The following is an 18,488-nucleotide window of genomic DNA, read 5'->3' on the forward strand; positions in this document are numbered from 1 at the left end:
AGTCTCAGAATCCAAAAGTTAAGATATTTCAGTTGAAAATTTTGAAAAAAGCTGTGAAAAATTGGGTTTGATATTTCAAATTTTGTCAATATACAGTGCTTTTCAGATAAAAGTATCCACCTTTAATAACTTTTGTAATACTGGTATTTAGAAAAAATCCAAAAACACGTCAATTTATGTTGGAAGGGGCAAGCATTATGGCTTATTTAAACTTACTGGAAAAGCCACCCCCTCACCCCTAGCAGCATCCCCTTTATTTTTTTAAATTACTTTTCATATTTTTATGTAAAATTTGGATACTCCTCTTTGAGCTGATTTCAAAAATGTATAATACTTGTAGGTTAAAGTGGTTAGTTTATGAGATAAACAATTTTTCTTTTAAGAGCACAAATTTTACTTATTATTTACATTCACCTTATTTGCCTGTACTAAAATGGGTTGTACAACAGTTCAAACTCTTTAATCTTTTTAACTGTGCTATTTATTATGAAGTTACAATAAGTGTTCAAAATGAGTACCATTCACTTCCATACAATGGTATAATCTATTTTGAAATGCCTCTCTGACATTGCTTAATATGGCTGGATTTAATTGTCGACATTCATTTTCTATCCTCTCTCGTAAATCATCCAGAGATTCTGGTTGGGTAGCATAAACTTTTGTTTTTAAATACCCCCATAAAAAGAAGTCTAGGGGTGTTAAATCCGGTGATCTAGGTGGCCACTCCATCATCTGCCCCCTTCTACCTATCCAACGAGCGGGGAATGTTTCGTTTAAAAATTGTCGGACAGGCATAGCATAGTGTGGGGGAGCTCCGTCTTGTTGAAATACCAGTAAATCTTCGGAAAGGTTATCATCATTTTCTATTATTGTTGTAATACGTGGGTCAATCCCTTCCCTGAGTAACTCAAGATATGATTCACCACTTAAATTTCAGTGGATCACTTTCAGCCCAATATCTACAATTATGCCTACTTACTAAGCCATTTAATGACCATGAGCATTCATCAGAAAAGCAAATATTGTTTAACAATTGTGGATTGTTATTGATAATTTGCGTCATTGATTCGCAAAACTCTAGACGACGATCAAAATCATCTTCATTCAACTCGTGCACCAACTTAACTTTGTATGGGTGGTACTTGAATTTATGTAGAACTCGGAAAACTGTAGAAGATGAAACACCGATCGCTCTACTTATTGTTGACAACGATTGGGGTTGTTGAGCCTCTAAGCTGACTTGTCCTAAAATTGCCACTTGGATTTACGAGTCCCTCTCGCTTATGCACTTTGTTGCAAACAGACCCTGTTGTGGTAAATTTCTCCATCAGTTGAATTACATACTTATGAGTTGCATGTCTTCCGTCATGTAATTCGTTAAATATTCTAGCAGCAGCTCTTATACAATTATTATTTTGGTAGTATAAACCTACAATTTCAATTCTTTCTTGCAAAGAGTAAACCATTTCAGAGAAACAAAATAAATAATGTATCAAATTACACTATCAATAGTGACTACAAATTCTAGTTGACAATGTCAAACTTTAATAAAAAGTAGAGTTTTTTGTTGTTTGGATTTTTAAGTAGAATAAATAGCACAGTTAAAAAGATTAAAGAGTTTGAACTGTTATACAACCCATTTTAGTACAGGCAAATAAGGTGAAAGTAAATAATAAGTAAAATTTGTGCTCTTAAAAGAAAAATTGTTTATCTCATAAACTAACCACTTTAACCTACAAGTATTATACATTTTTGAAATCAGCTTAAAGAGGAGTATCCAAATTTCACATTAAAAAATATGAAAAGTAATTTAAAAAAATAAAGGGGATGCTGCTAGGGGTGAGGGGGTGGCTTTTCCAGTAAGTTTAAATAAGCCATAATGCTTGCCCCTTCCAACATAAATTGACGTGTTTTTGGATTTTTTCTAAATACCAGTATTACAAAAGTTATTAAAGGTGGATACTTTTATCTGAAAAGCACTGTATAATGTGGACAAGGGAAAAATATTAGTAACTATTATTTAAAAAAACATGTTTTTTCACATTCAAGGATTTATTTTAGAAAAATGTGGCTAAACATGTGATTTGATATTTTGATGAAAAACAATTTCCTTTTAAAAATATATTGGCCTGTGCAACGGATGGTGTCCCTTCGATGGTAGGACGTCATCGTGGTTTTATAACCATGTTGAAGGAAAAAAATCCAAATATCTTTAAAATTCATTGTATAATTCATAGGCAACACTTGGTTGCCAAATCCATTGGCGGGAGATTACATGAAACAATGAATTTAGTAAAATCAATAATTAACAAAATAAAAGCACACCCCCACTTAATGATAGATTATTTCGGCAACTTTGCCATGAAAATGATGAAGAATATGAGCGCCTATTATTGCACATGGAGGTAAAGTGGCTATCTAAAGGAAGTTGCCTCAGAAGAATGTTCAACCTATTTGATACAGTCCTTAGTTATTTAGAATCAACAAATTATAATTTTCCAATGGAGATATCTGTTTTAAAGAGTGACATAGCTTATTTGGCAGATATATATGCAAAAATAAATGAATTACTTTTGAAACTGCAAGGAAACAATGTGACCATAATTAAAGTGAAAAGTTTAATTATTGGTTTTATAAATAAATGAAGTCTCTATAAAAATAACATGGGTAGAAAAGATTTTTCTTTATTTCCCTGTTTAAGTAATATAATCGTTCAGGACGAAAATATTGCAGTTTATTATAAGCATTTGGAAAGCCTAATTGTAGATTTGAAATTTCGGTTTAAAGATGTTGAAAATATTCATATTCCTGATTGGGTTATTAATCTATTTCGCTCCTTCGCACATTCAAGAAATGTTAATAGATTTGCAGGCAAATGTAGAAGCGAAACATTCATTTGAACATAGTACTTCAGAAGAATTTTGGATAAAAATTAGCAGTACTAACACATTTCAGAGACTATGGATAGAAATAAGACTATTAATCATGGCATTTCCAACGTCATACCTAATGGAAAAGGGCTTTAGTGCGGTTTCTCAAATGCTGACTAAGCAAAGAAATCGCCTCAACATTTGCCAACAAGATGACTTACGATTATATCTGTCAAAATTAGAGCCCAATATTATTAAACTTTGTCAAGATCACCAACCTCAAGGTTCTCATTGAAATTTCATTTAGTTCATTATTTCTTTGTTATGTTAAAATCAAAACACATCACTTTATGTATCTTACTTTTTTTGCAAATTAAATTAAATTTCTAACTAATAAATGTTATTCTACTATTGTTCCTTTCAAAATTCTTTGGATATATCTTACTAAAGCCTAATGTAACCCAAATCTACCTTATTATTGAATGTTTAGCTCCAATCTCTTTGATAAATCTTATTCAACTTGTTAGTTTAATATTTTATATAAAGTTTGTATTTGAAAAATAAGAGTTACTATATTAATATAGTCATTTGATTAATTTTTGATTATTTAAGGATTTAATAATTTATGTCAAGTAATGCAATTATTTGAAATATATTCTGAATATTACAGATTCTTCTTCATTAGCTAAGTGGAGTTCATTGGAGCTTCTTATGGAAGAAGATCAAGATACAACGTCTCCTATAAATCATGTTTCACAACAAGATGGTTAGTTAAGAAAATATATTAAATATATTATATACATCAACGTTAAATATATCTCCTTTAGTTGTCAAACTGTTTCCTGATTCTAATCATTCCCAAATTATTAAAACAATGACCAGTGTCTCCATTATGAAAACTATCCACATAACTATTAATATGCTATTTTCTTCAAATTTTAGTTGGCTCACCTATTGATATTTCCATTCTGTGACGATAATTAGGATATATTAAAGGTTACATACTTTTGAAAATCATGATTTAATTGAAAATTCATCAATTTATAATTATGTTACAATTAAAACTAGAAAACTTTATTTTCATATTTATCAATGTATGTATCGCAGTTGCAGTATTGCAACCTGGTGCTTTTGAAAGGCAACAAAGAATAATGTACATAACTCATGAGGTAAATTAATCTCTTGGCAGCTAATTAAGCAAAATCGTTACAAATGCTTGTAGGTGGTATGGATGAAAAATAAAGAAAACCACAACCAATTTTGAAATCCTCATGTCAAAAGGCAAATTGGGATTAATGACTTAGAAAGTGAGTTTTCAATATAAAAACAATAAAATAAGGATTCAAAACACTAACCAATAAAATATTTCTAAAAATTGACAGTATTGTTATAGGTTAAGTAAAAACCACAAAAACAGAGTAAAATTTTGAGAAAATAACATTTGAGTTAGGCATCTCATCAATGGGATGCACTACAATAAAATGACTGGGTCCGAATCGAGTTTGTACCTGAAATAGCAAAAGTCGATTTTTTTAACAAGAACATATGGCATTTCATCGAGACTGACTCAAAAGGAAAAAGAAAATGCATTGGAATTGTAAATACAAATAAATATTTGAATATTTTAGAGAAATCACTTTTACTGACTATGGAATTATTCTTGACAACAGGATGAAATATGATGACACCTACGTCTAAACAAGCCCTAAAGTGGACAAAAGATTTTGCTATCTCACTTTCAGAATAAGTTTCTATTATTTCCGGCTTATCACTAATATATTTTTATGACATGAGGTCAAAAAGGTCCTTCAAAACTTCCTACAAGAACAATACCTGAACTTAAACAAAAACCTCAAAATATATGGGATTCATCTACACTAGACTTTTATAAAGGCTTAGTTAATATCACACCACAAAGAATTTCTGCTTTAATAAAGTGGTGACGTTACTCAATACTAGATTTTACAATTGATCATCGTTGAATTTCAACCATTTGTTCAATTTTTTTTTATTTTTTATTGTATGTTAAATGAAGGTTTGACTGTTTTGTGTATTTTTTATAATAGATCAATATTAAAAACATTTATCTGCTACTATTGTATAATGTACCCATTATACGTCCGCTTGCTTGACTTTAATAATAGTAATATTATATTGCTTTTCTACAAAAAAAGGTAAATATTTTCAATTCAGTTTTGTACACGTAAAAAAATTGAAAAAGTTAATTTTCCTAGACCAAATTCGAATTCGGGACCCGCAGTAGAGTTTACACTGAACAGTCATTCACTTGGAATGTACATGTCTTATATGTGTTTCTAAAAACAATATTTTTTGAAACAATTTATAAATCGAAGCATTTTTTGAACCAAATTAAATTAGACTCAAATTGTATTAAAAAACCAACTAAAAATGGATATAGAAAATGACTTGTTTAACAGCACTAGGCATTGAAAAAACTGCTGAAGTTGTTTCATTAAATTTAGTACAGGAAAAGTCAAGGAAATTACTACGTACTGTGTATAAATGTGCAATAATGTATTGTATGAAATATTTGTTAGAATAAAATAATAGTGTTTTGAATAATGTAATAAAATTTCTCAACAAAAATATTTAGTAGTCGTGGATAAGGTATAATATTCTACTCGCATATAATAAGTTATTATTTACTTGGTGACTTATTCCCCTCGCTAGCACTCGTGGCAGTAAACTTCGCCTCGTGAATAATAAAATCCATTTATACACTCTTAAATAATATAATAATATCAATAGGTGGCCAACTGGAATGGCAAAGGATTCATAGTAAAAAAGGTCAATTTAAAGCTAAGTAAAGATGTTAGAGGCAAGGTACCTGGAGTCTAGATTCAAATCTGTTTATTCAATTTATGTTGATAGTTATATGCCATATGGAGCCATATGTACTGATACAATATCACCAAACTATAAATTAATTAATGTAATATTTTAATCGTATACATTTATAACACTTGTGTATTCTTCATCTTGTGATATGTATTTTGATTAACTGCATCATTAATTTCTAAGAAAACTCTACTAATTTGTTCTAGTTGAAGATAGTATATTTTCACCAACGTACCTTCAACGAGTGGCTAGTGAAAGAGGAAATAGAAGAGCAATGCTAAGAGGAAAAATCAATTCTGTCGAAGCATCTTGTCCGGAATCACCATTAGCATCTCCTGCCCATAATCCTTGTAAAACAACAGTATTAATTTTAGTCCTCCATGCCGGTAGTGTGTTAGGTATGTAACCACAATATTACTTAACTTGTATTGAAATTGTATGTAAATGTATTCACCATCTTCAACATATGGAACAAAAGCACAGAAATTTAAAACTGATTTAACGAGCACACTGTTTTGACTACCTATTTCAAAAAGACAATCCCAAAGAATATGCATTTTGCTATTTTAATGTGAAAAGGTCTTTTTCGATACTATGAGCAAATAACTCATTTATCGACTGAGCCGAAGAAGATTTTTATCAGAGCTTTCGAACAGTAAAAATAAAAAATCGTTTTTTGATTGGCTTAGTTTATTTAATTTTCTCATGATTTTTCTTGTATTTTTTGTAGTATTTCTTAATTTCTATAATAAATTTTAAGTGCTTAAGAACTGTTATTGTCGTTATTGATCAGTTTTTAGCGATTTCCATCAAATTTTATAGTCGAGGAAATGAAGAACAAAAAAAGCAAAACCTAGGAATAATTTCTGAGCAGTAAGACGGATTAAGATGCAACAAAATGCATTCGATTCGGGAAATTTTGTAAACAAAACTTCTCCTGCAGTGATGTTTTTATTCCTTGGTATCGATCACCTCGGCAGACACTTTTGTCCAATTTTAAATCGTATTTCTTCCAATGGGCATATTATCATACCAGTGTTCATTTTCGAATTTCTATCAAAGATTTAATCTTAGGAAGAATCTGTTGATTTTAATATTAGGATCCTTATTTGACATCAATTTTTTTCAAAGAATCCTCCAGGAAAAATGTTGCTGTCGATGTTTTCTATTAAAAATTTATTTTCAGTACATATTCTTGAACTATCTTGGCAAGTCTTACTGAATACGGCAAGTTATATTCAACTCCATTTGTTACAGAACCATCGTTGTTTGATTCGATACAAAAAATTTCAGTCGAGCAAGCAGTTTTCCTACCTCGCCAAACTAATTCTACCGCGGCTATCTGATAGAATTTTATCATTTTCGTTATTTTTACGGAACTTAGTTTCCTTTTACAGGGATCTGATTGCAGTTTTCTTCGTGTAAAATCGCGGGTAGCTCGCGCTTGTTGATATACAACAAATTTGATTGGGTCAATGATAACTTTCATTTCTTTATAATATGTTTCTTGTAACAGCTTACTTGCTAGGTTACACCGTAGTTTCTTTAAACTTTGTACCTATCATCTTTTCTTCTCATGCTCTTAGCCTAATCCTTTAAAATCAACGCCAATTGTTCTGCCGTCCGACTTCCATTTAATTGATACTTTCTATGATTGCAAAAGTCCATGAATGCTTTCCATAAAAATTTTTAACTGCGGAGGGTATTTTTTGGTATGCTTGATTCTATAATTTCATTCATATTCTCGTCAGTATTACAACAAAATCATTACAATTTGAAACATTAAATATTTGAAATGTGAAAATCGAAATAAATCAATCAATCAAAGTATCCTTAGTAATCTGATAAAGTGAAAACGACCTATGAAATCTTTTTTCAGTATAATGTTCTACTGATTGGTTATCTTCAATCAGATGACTTCGAATCAATTTATTTCATTGGATTCTTACGTGAACAAAAAATTTTCACCAAAATGACTCATTACGACATCTGCAAGTTAAAATTAGTACTTTGTCAAACTATCAAAATGTCTATATCCATAGTTATATCCTTAGAAATATCGATGTTGTAATTGTATGGTTTCTGAGAAGTAGTCATCAAATGTTTAGAAATAATGATGATGTTTCAGTCTTATCCGGGGTCTTCCTGTGGTGTGTGTAAACTTATAAGGTTGAATGAAAACTTCTATTGAACTAATATAAATATGAGGAGTATTTTATGTAGTACTGTATGTTATGTAGTGTGTTAAACATGACAATGTATGTTCTAGTGAATTAATTCTGATATATGAAGCTTTCTAAGCATATGTTTTGATTACTCTAATAATGTGAAAATTTTGATATAAAAGAAATAGTCAATCAAATCACACTATTGTATAGATAAGAGAGTTGCAAAACAATCCTTTAGTTAAGTAAAACTACTGTTAATTTTAACTCTATATGGGGGACAATCTTGTTTTATTTGGGTGCTTGCAAACTTATGGAGATACGTAATATGAACAGTTTATAAATTCAATGACTAGAAACAACAAAATGTATTATGATGTAATCAATTTATAGTCGTTTTAGGATTAGCCTAAAAATTCCGTTATTTCTATAACCTCTGTATACTTCTGTTAAATTGATTAAATGATTTGTTTTAGACGCTAATGTAGACTTGACGGCAAAGAAGTCTGATATAACAACGTTCAAAGGGGCATTCGAATTGGTAATGCGCCAACATTATCCTTCCTTAATAGCTCATGTAGCAATAAGATTGGTATCTTGCCCTTCCATTTGCACAGAAGGCTTAGGAATTCTATCCAGGTATGTAGTTTATTTTAACTGTTAATTCAATAATATTGTTTTCTTTTCAATAGTTCTGCCCGCATATGGCAAGCTCTTTAAGTTGTGAATTAATTTGACACTTGACTTCTTGAAACATTTAAATTTTTTTAGAAATAAATGATATATTCCATTCAGCTTTTACAAATTATTAATTCTATTACATAGTCACTTCTGTGCTCCCATAATAACTACATCGAAACCATGAATTTTAGTTTTATTAGTGTCTTTCATTTGAGATTTTTTCCGTGACCCTGGATTGTCTCAAACTCATTTCATTTCAACATTTTTCTATTTCGTCCATTATTTGCTCAGACCATTGCCCATTTCTTGTAATACAATTCTAATAGGATTGTCTGTAACCAATTTTCTAGTTCTCAAACATTTAGTGAGAATCGTACGAAAAACAATATATACTATAGGGCTTTTCGAAAATTATGACCCTGGATTAGATTGATCACGCAGAACGAGATCTTGATGATTTAAAATGTACATGATCAACAAAGGTAAACTATTTACCTGTTTACCTTCAGTCTCTGGAAACAATAATCTGGTTACCGAAACTTGCGTCAGACAGTGTAATTATGAGTATTGGTGTAGTAGTAGTGTAAACAGTGTATTCAGAGTTTGAATATTAAAAATTCACTATAAACTTTTATTAACATATTTTCAACTGGTCTCAAAGAACATTCGAAGAAGATCTCATTGTTACACAAATAGGAAATAATCTGAGATGTTTAAAACGTTATTCTAACGTATTTGCCTAATCCAAAATGGACATATCACAAGGATATGCACCAAGATGTATTTGAAATGGTTTTTCTATACCGTAGCCGTCGTTTAAGAAAACAACTTCAGTAAAGTGAAAGGCAGACATCAATTACTTAATAAAAAAAGAAAAATATTTATTTTAATAAGACAATGCGTAAAATTCATTTACTTGCCAACTAAATGCTATTGATATAAATTAAAAATGATGTAGCATATAATAATTCATTTTAAAATTTACTAGACAGAACTAGATATATATTATGAATATAGTAGTAAAATATTTTATAATTGTATTCATTCCTTTGTTGAAATTCCAATTGAAGTTTTTAGAAGTACTGTACAGATTAAGTCGAATATGAATTCTTTTAAGAAGGCAATTATCAATTGGATATAACCATAACATATTAGAGATATATTAAAGACAAAAAGCTTAGCAATACATTTAAAAAATTTATTATATATTATAAGTTATGTATATATATATAACTTATAACTATAACTATATATATATATATATATATATATATATATATATATATATATATATATATATATGTATATAAAGTAGCTTATAATATACGTGAGTTGTAGCCTAAAATGTCATTACATGAAATTGCCTTTCGTCGCTAACCCCATTTCGTTCGCCAGTTGTTAAATCGGTTGCGATAGTCCTATCGTCTTATTAATACAAATTTGATTTTTCCTATTTTAATTTTTGTAATATTTTTTTTTGTTTTAGCCTTAGCCCTTACAGTTTCGATGTTTCACCATCTTGTACCGATGTTCCTCAGATAACACACGACTCGATTCCTATTGGTGCTATTCCTATTTTGGCTTCTTCAACCTCAGAGTATGCGGAAGCCGTTTCTAGGACAATCAGTGCAGCTAATACTGCATATCAAGGTATACCTCAATTGTGCATTATATAAAAATTATTTTTGTCAGATTTTTTATTGTAAAACATGAATAGTGTTTCAACCCATTTGTAAACGTTGAGAGGCTCTCTAGAATATCTTGGCCCTGGCACATGTCTCAGTGTGTCATATTCTCATTCCACTTATATTGAGTGGGGACATAAGTTTATTAACGTAGGAATAACTTTGTTATGATAATTTATTAATTTTTAATATACATGCAATGAGTATTTTTTGGTGACCATTATATAGAAATATACAGGATGTTTTATAAGAAATAATGAGGACTGGAGTAGTAAGTAACTTCTGTTTATCTTCATTACATTCTTTTTCAATTCTAATTCTGCCAATGTGTTTCTCTGAATATCTTGTTTGTGAAAAAAGTAACTTTACACACTGTGTCCACTTAAGACTAAAAACTATTGCAGTTGCGGAAGACAAACTTGAACGAAGATTCAAAGATTTCAAAGTTATCGAACAGGACCTAAAGTTGAATCCCAAGCACAATCAAAATCGAGTTTCCCAAACTTGAAATCGCACGCTCAGAATGTCATGTTTGAATTAAATGATTAGATTGCAAAACCAAAATTAAATTATAAGTATAATACACGCTTGTATAGTTAATCCAGCTAAACAGTCGAAAATAATTCTTAATATCCTTATATAAAACAGATAAGTGAACTGTTTATTTTGAAAGTAGCAACAACTTTATGTTATGTATCAGTAAAGTATTTTAGTTATCTTTTATTTCGAACATATACGATAATTCTTGACACCTGAGTTTTCAGAGTTAGTTCAATAATTGAACCGTTTAGTGGACTGATTGCGTTTCTACTTTATACTTTTTATATTTACTAATAATAAAGTCGGAAAGCAGAGACTGGGCAATTATATTGAGCCTGGTATGCATTTCTCTGTTTTTTTTGTATTTCATATTATATAAACTTTGCTAAACATAGTCTGAACAAGGAAATGCTTTTTTAGTATTTTTTATGAATAAATTATAGAATTATCTCACCTTTGGGAAAGAACATAAAAAGACCATTCAGTTCAAATTTTTGGGTAGTGAAGAAGAAATAATAACCAATGATTTAAAAAATCAATAAATAATTTCAATTTATGATTATTTACTTCAGTCAAACACACTACATACAATACATATATACAATATATAATTTAGAAAATGTACTTGAAATAAGGTACTGAATAATTTTCACATTGTAGCTCAAATAACTATACTATTTTCGTTTGTTTTCAACTGTAATTTTTTTCAAAAACGTTCGTCTTCTTGAGTTTTGATTAAAGTTTTCTGATTCTTCCAAAAAACTTACTGAGTTAAATACGCAATTTTCAAGTTCTGCGATAATTTCTGATTACTTCGTATTTTTTTTTTAATTTTTCATAGTTTTATCAAACTTTTTGCATTTTTCAAGCATATTATGGTCATTTATGACCCGACTCTTGGTTTTTTTTCATATCAAGAATAAAATTTACTGGGTGAAATACGTAATTTTCAAGTTCTGCGATAATTTCTGATTACTTCGTTTTTTTTTAAAAATTTCTCATAGTTTCATCTAACTTTTTGCATTTTTCAAGCATATTCTGGTCATTTTTGACCCGATTCTTGGTTTTTTTCTTATCAAGAATAAAATTGTTTCCACCTAATCGTGGTACAATCTGTATATTATTAACATGTTTGATGAACATTATTGTTTTAGAATTCATAAAGTCTGAAGAAGGTCAAGGTTTTGCTGGCCAAGTATGTTTCGTAGCAGATTCGATGGGATCAATATTAGGTTATGATGCTCTGTCTAGAACTACTAAATATGCTTCCAGGCATGGAAGTGAGAACAGTATACTGGATAGTGATTTACAAAAATGTAAGTATGAATTTTATCAATATATCAAATGCTACTCTTACCAAATTGAAATAATGCTGTAACAAGTTATATTTATTCTTTTTTATTGCAGTAGATGAAGTGCATATAAACGAATCTGGTCATTTGACTGCACCTACTCCCCGTCGAAGATCATCCTCTACTAGTGATCAACAAGGTCAAATAAAGTTAGAATTCGAAGTATCAGATTTCTTCATGTTTGGAAGTCCTCTCGCTTTAGTTCTTGCTTATAGAAAAATTTCTTCTCCAGATGATAAATTAAGTAAGTTGTTTTTAAATGTTGGTGATTGGTGATTGTTACTGAAAGTGGGAAAAATATTTCATGTTATATCTTTTAAAAATTTCAAGTGTTGCAAAGGAACTAATTCTATTGTAATTGAAAAAATTTTATATAACATAGAAATACCATTGCAAACTATTTAACCGAACTATTTCCAATCCGTTTAAATTTTAACAGGAAGTCGTGATAAATCATAATAAATTTAATTGGATTTCCCCTTCACTCTTTGAGTAACCCACTTGTCTGTAACAGTATTAGCATCAAAATCGATTAGTAACAAATCAAGGGCGGAAAGGTGTATATAGAAGTATATAGAAATGAGAATTTTTGAACTATAATTTATTGAATTAAAAATATGATTTGTGACAAAATAGGTCACAAATAATTCAAAAATCGTAGTGCTGGAACCAAATTTTTTTAACAATAAGTGATAGAACTGTAGAAATAATTAGATTTTGTAGAGATTCCAAATATTTATTTTCAATCAAATTCCATTATTCTAGAAGGTATCTATAATGTAGTCCCATAAAGATTCCGACAAAAATTTTTGGGATATTGAGCCAAAAAAAAAACAGTTCAAACTTCTTTTTCATTTCTCTAGCGTCCAGAACTACCTTTTGAGAAACCTTGAACGGCAGTATGTACAAAGTAACCAATCAATTTAAATACTATAATGCTTTTCTTACTCATTTAAACTATCTCTAAAGATTTTATACACCCAGTTTCTTACTTACTTAATTTATTTAAACACTTTCCCAAACTACTCGCTCTTTATAATAATTATCCACTAATAAATAACTATTCACTAACTTATATAATTTATTTAAATTCACCGATTACTTATTATTTCGATCCGTTCTCTGTGACATTTAATTACTTATTGATTTTCTCGCTAAAAACAATATTTATACCAAAAAGAATTTCTGGATTAATTCGTTTCTAGAAAACAAACAAATAAATAAAAAGACCTTCCTAGAAATTTGTTATAAAAAAACAATATAAATAAATCGCCGCTGTATATATAAAACATGTAAACAGCCTTTCCGAGAATTGCCTCATTCGCAAACTTTAGACTCTTTCATCATAACCGAACAGGATTGAGTAAAATTGCCAGTTAGATTATGAGCGTTTTCTTAGTGGGATTGTAGCGCAAAACTTTAAGATATTTTCGAATGCTAATGTATTTATCGTCGGGGAATTAATTAGTTTAGAATTATGGTGTGTTGAATTTGGTAATATATTGTAAAGAACATTAGATTATCAATTTCAAAATTCTATATTCAAATTGACCCTTGATAGAGTATAAATTATTTCTCTCAACTCATTTGTCTCAGTTCTGGTAATTTTTGGACACGTTTTGAAATTGTTGTTCATAAAAAATAGCTAAAATCCCGATTTTATAATAAATTTTGGTATGTTTGTATTTTCAGGTACTCAAAAATTGTATTGTAAAAGAGTTTCAGCCATAATGAAGACATATAATTGAGCAGATCTGTTTTTTTTTAGAAAATAATAATTGATTGAGAAATCGTGTATAACAGAGTAAAGGTAAATCATCAATTAGCTTATTTTATAACATATCTCTATTTTTAGACAATATAACCCGTCCAGTGTGTCTACAAGTGTATAATTTATTCCATCCAACTGACCCTGTTGCCGCCAGACTTGAACCCCTACTATCTGCTAGATTTTCCATTCTCGCACCTGTAAATATTCCACGATACGCCAAGTATCCATTAGGAAATGGTCAACCATATCATTTAGGTAAGTTTTTTATATATTTTATATAATAATTATTTATAAATAATTGAATTCGAAGTTTTTCTGTGGTTCTGTCGTCTATACATATGAAATTTTTGTAACCCAATTAGAACTAATAATTCTCTATTCCGCTCTTCTAGTCGAAATTCTTCAGTCGAATCCCCAAATGTTCAATGATAACATACAACCTAGACGTCTATCAGAAGTCTCGATACAAAGCACTGTTTCGGGACTGATTGATATTCCCTTCCAAGCTATTAATGCTTGTAAGTACTTATTAGTAAACTTGTTATTTATTACCAAAAACTGCTATATCTATTCATTTCATTAAGAATGATTATTAAATGAATGTTTTAATTGAAAACTTGTCTTTAGTTTAAGTTTCGTAACATAAGATTTATCGTTAAAAAAAGATCGTCAATACCTTTCAAAACTATTTTAATGCAGATTCATGTCTTATTTGTCTTCATATCTTTTCCTTTTCTTCCACTGTCTTGTTTCTTGTTTCATTTTCAATTTTCAATTTCTCTAAAGATGATTATCTTTTTGTGAATTATTATCACTTTGGTTTCATTTGTGTTGATTCTGAATTTTATCTGAATTAAACCACACCACTACTATCTAACAGGATACTCGTTTTTATAAGTTCCATGTTTTTATACAAATCTTTGTACTCAGGTGTTCACATTATCTTTATTTGTTTTCGACGATTTTGTTTATAAACTGTGGTGGGCCTGTCTGCCCTGACTGTCCCATTATTTGTTTGTTTTTTTACAGCTCTAAATGCAAAGTAACGGGCTTTATAGTAATACCACATTACCATTCATTATATTATTGGATAACAATTTAAATAATCATACCTTGGTCTTCCAGTAAATTTTTGATTTGACTAATTGAAGCTCCTTTTTATACTTATTCTTCTTCAGAAAATCGTATGTGTACGACTATGTCCCTACGTTTTCAACTGAAATTAAAAAGGTGATTAAAATTAACTTTCAATTCCGCGGACAGAGAATATCTACAATATTTTCATTGCATTTCTTTTTCAAAATAACAATATAAAAATTGTAAAAAGGTTCTCCATATTACTAAATATAAATTGTTATAGATATATAGGTTTTTAGTAATAAATAACTATATGCATGCGGTGTTCCTCATTTTATTATTCTTCTTCTTCTGTATATTCTAATATAATAAAACATAATAATAATAATAAGATCGTTTCCAGATATTTCATATTGGACAAATATTGAAAAAAAAATTATAAAACATGTTTTATATTCACCATTTTTGTTTAGTAAATTAATCATGAATAATTTTGATGGTGTAGTAATGAAAAATGCTTTCGAATTTAAAGACTGGCCTCCTTACTATAGAGTTCCCTAACCAAACGCAAACTATGGATAGTGGATGTGATTTTATGAATATATCCATATAATCCAGGGGTTGGTAAATATTACTGATTTAAAACAAAATATTCTGAATCTATTAACGAAGAGTAGGCACCTGTTCTGTCTCTCGGCAACTTGTATTCGCTTCTTTTCGCCTTCTCCCGTGACACACGTCATCGCAGTCGTTAGCATGTGAAAATAGAGAAAATTTAATCAGATTTGGACGAAGTCGTTCGCTATCATATGCAACTCAGGTGGCATTCCGGCTCATTCGCCACGAAAAACTCGCAAACAATAAGAAACATAACTAAAAAACTTACTAAGTGTGCTAGTAAATATTTGCAGGTGGAAGATATTCTACTTTCTTCTGCCTTATCATTTACTATAGATGAGTCATGCGACATAAAAGACCCGTCCCAAGTTCCTTTTTATCAGATATATTTCTTCCTAAGGTCCAAAAGGAGAACTTCTAGGATTGCCACTGTCGCAGGACAAACTAGAGGGAAAGATATTATCGAATGCCATGCAAAAATACTTTGATGGCGATGGGATTAATTTAAATAAAATCGTTTCAGTAGCAATTGATGGAGCCAGAAGTGTGACAGAAAAAAATAAAGGAGTAACAATCATTCTTCAGAGTGAAATAAACTTCGAAATTCTGAAGTTTCATTGAATAACACACAAAGAAACGCTTGGTGCACAAAAATTTCCAGCCGAAATAGTTGAGGTTATGATGTTGGTAATCAATATTGTTAATAGAATCTTATCAAAAGCACTCTACCCTCACAAGTTTAAATAATTGAAATAAAGACTTCGACCTCCTCTTCATAATAAAGTGCGATGGATTTCCAAAGGTAAGGTGTTGAAACGTTTTGCTTTGTGCTTGAATGATATAAACACATTCCTAAATGAAAAAGGTAATAATCACTCTGAATTAAAGAGCGACAAATGGTGGTAAAAATTTTATCTTTATGGTGGAAATCACAGCAAAATTAAATAAACTAAATCTAAAATTGCAAGGAAAGGGAAACCCTGTTTTAAGGAAAAATTAATTCTTCTTGTAGAAAATAATCAGAGTGGTAAATTACTTACTTTTCAATTTTTAAAGCAAAACACAACAAAAAAAATTAAATATGAATTTGCTCACAGATTTAAATAATTAAAAACCAACAAAACTACTCTAGCATTCATAGTAAATCCTCTCAACACAAATAGTAATGAAATCTACATTAAGCCATTTGGAATTAAAACTGAATCTCTAGAAACGCAATTGATCGATTTAAAAAAGTAAAACTTTGTGGAGTGGGATATTTATAAAGTTGAAAAGCAAGTTAGAAGAGTTGAAGATCCAGAAATGTATGTACGTAATGTGACAAAAGTGGACGGCTTTGAAAGAAATTCTGCGAGCTTTTATATTTGACGCATGGAATAGTCTTCTAGATTGCTACAGTGAAGTGAAGAAGTTAACATTTGGAATACTGACTATCTTCGGAGCAAGCGTTCTCTTGTGCGATTATAATTTGTAAAAATTAAAGCAAAAAGCCAACTAAAAACCGAAAATTTAGAGTCATGTGAAAAGGAAATTGAGAGAAGCTGGCCTTTTTGTAATTAAAATATGGTACGTTCTAATCAGCACCTTATCAGCAGAAAATTCATCTTCTAATGATTTTTCGAAGCTGTACAAAGAGTATTTGAAAGAATTGGAAAGGAAGAATGTACTGAAAGTAGTGATTTGACCGTCACTGTCGACCTCAACCCGATTGAGTGGTTATGAGATAAATTGAAATCAGTATCCTATTTCCACTCCATATGTTATAGTTTAATAAATAGTTTTCATTTTCCAAAATTTGCAACTCCAATATATGGGTTTTTTGTTTGGAACAATCACGTCCCATGAACGAAACCCCTCTGTAAGGTCGATTTTATTAGGTCTTACTGGATTTGAAATGGATGGTGTTCCAACGATATTCTGGTTCATAATAGCAGATAACGCTATCTGACTATGGTGAGATCCCTTCGATTGGTTTTTACTTCAAACACGACTGGTGATTTACCCCGTCAAAACGTCAATTTTTATCAATCTTTTAAAAATCAATAAAAAAACAAAATTTGAAACAGAAGAGTATAAAGGATTCCTACTATTCACCTCTGAAATAATTTCGAAAATCATTTACCATTGAAATCTATATTATCGACGACTACTTGACCAATGGTTCGCAGTTGGAAGTGAGGACGACGCCACTTAGCGTTTTTTGGGAAATGTTTAACTACATGTACTGAATGAGACGCTGTTTGACGTTGTCTTCAGTTCGGGTCTTAGGCCCGTACGAGGTGTGTTAAACTGTTCTGATTAGCCGTAATAACGCCGAAACTAGTCAGTAGTTGCACCCTCTCCTTGCAATTGCGAGCCATTGAGGATGTTAATATCGACAAAAGGGTCGATTTACATCACGCTATTTATTGTATGTGCCGAATGATATTATTCGTGAGTTTGTTTTGTGTAAAAATATGAAATTACATAAACATGAATCTAAGTTCCAAGATCTTTGTTTCTTGCTATTGCTTTCAGTTTAACAAATGAACTGAAAATTCTGAATTAAAAATGTTGGTTTCCCATTGAAAAATGATATCTTTAGACCAGAAGGCGACTATTTTATCTCAAGTCATAAAATCGTTATATGGAAAACAATTACTCTATCTTCTTCTAGAGTAAACGGATAAAAGTAGCTTCAAGTAATTTTAATAATGAATTGATAGGTACTAGCAAAGATGGTGAACTATTTTACTAACAATAATTTTGTTTTGGCAAAGCCCAATCAAATATCCCGAAACGGATTTCTAAATATTAGTTTTATTAGACGTATTTGTTGTTTGCTTTCATGGTATCTATTTCAAATTGTTTGAAGTTTCAGATAGAAACAG

General features: G+C 30.1%; 1 protein-coding gene across 16 annotated transcripts in view; it reads left to right on the forward strand.

Annotated features, from left to right (window-relative positions):
* LOC130441029 (protein retinal degeneration B) overlaps positions 1 to 18,488 on the forward strand; it is a 147,475-nt gene that overhangs the window by 96,438 nt on the left and 32,549 nt on the right. For 12 of the 16 annotated variants that reach the window (XM_056774488.1, XM_056774498.1, XM_056774499.1 and 9 more), the window contains exons 9-16: positions 3,541 to 3,636; positions 5,936 to 6,127; positions 8,371 to 8,533; positions 10,062 to 10,225; positions 11,955 to 12,116; positions 12,208 to 12,396; positions 14,008 to 14,178; positions 14,316 to 14,441. In XM_056774488.1, coding sequence (XP_056630466.1) covers positions 3,541 to 3,636; positions 5,936 to 6,127; positions 8,371 to 8,533; positions 10,062 to 10,225; positions 11,955 to 12,116; positions 12,208 to 12,396; positions 14,008 to 14,178; positions 14,316 to 14,441 — 1,263 coding nt within the window. The remainder of the gene's footprint in view (positions 1 to 3,540; positions 3,637 to 5,935; positions 6,128 to 8,370; positions 8,534 to 10,061; positions 10,226 to 11,954; positions 12,117 to 12,207; positions 12,397 to 14,007; positions 14,179 to 14,315; positions 14,442 to 18,488) is intronic. The other 4 variants (XM_056774501.1, XM_056774504.1, XM_056774503.1 and 1 more) reach the window with 1 other exon arrangement.

The sequence above is a fragment of the Diorhabda sublineata genome, chromosome 3, assembly GCF_026230105.1.
Source record: "Diorhabda sublineata isolate icDioSubl1.1 chromosome 3, icDioSubl1.1, whole genome shotgun sequence".
Lineage (NCBI taxonomy): Eukaryota > Metazoa > Arthropoda > Insecta > Coleoptera > Chrysomelidae > Diorhabda > Diorhabda sublineata.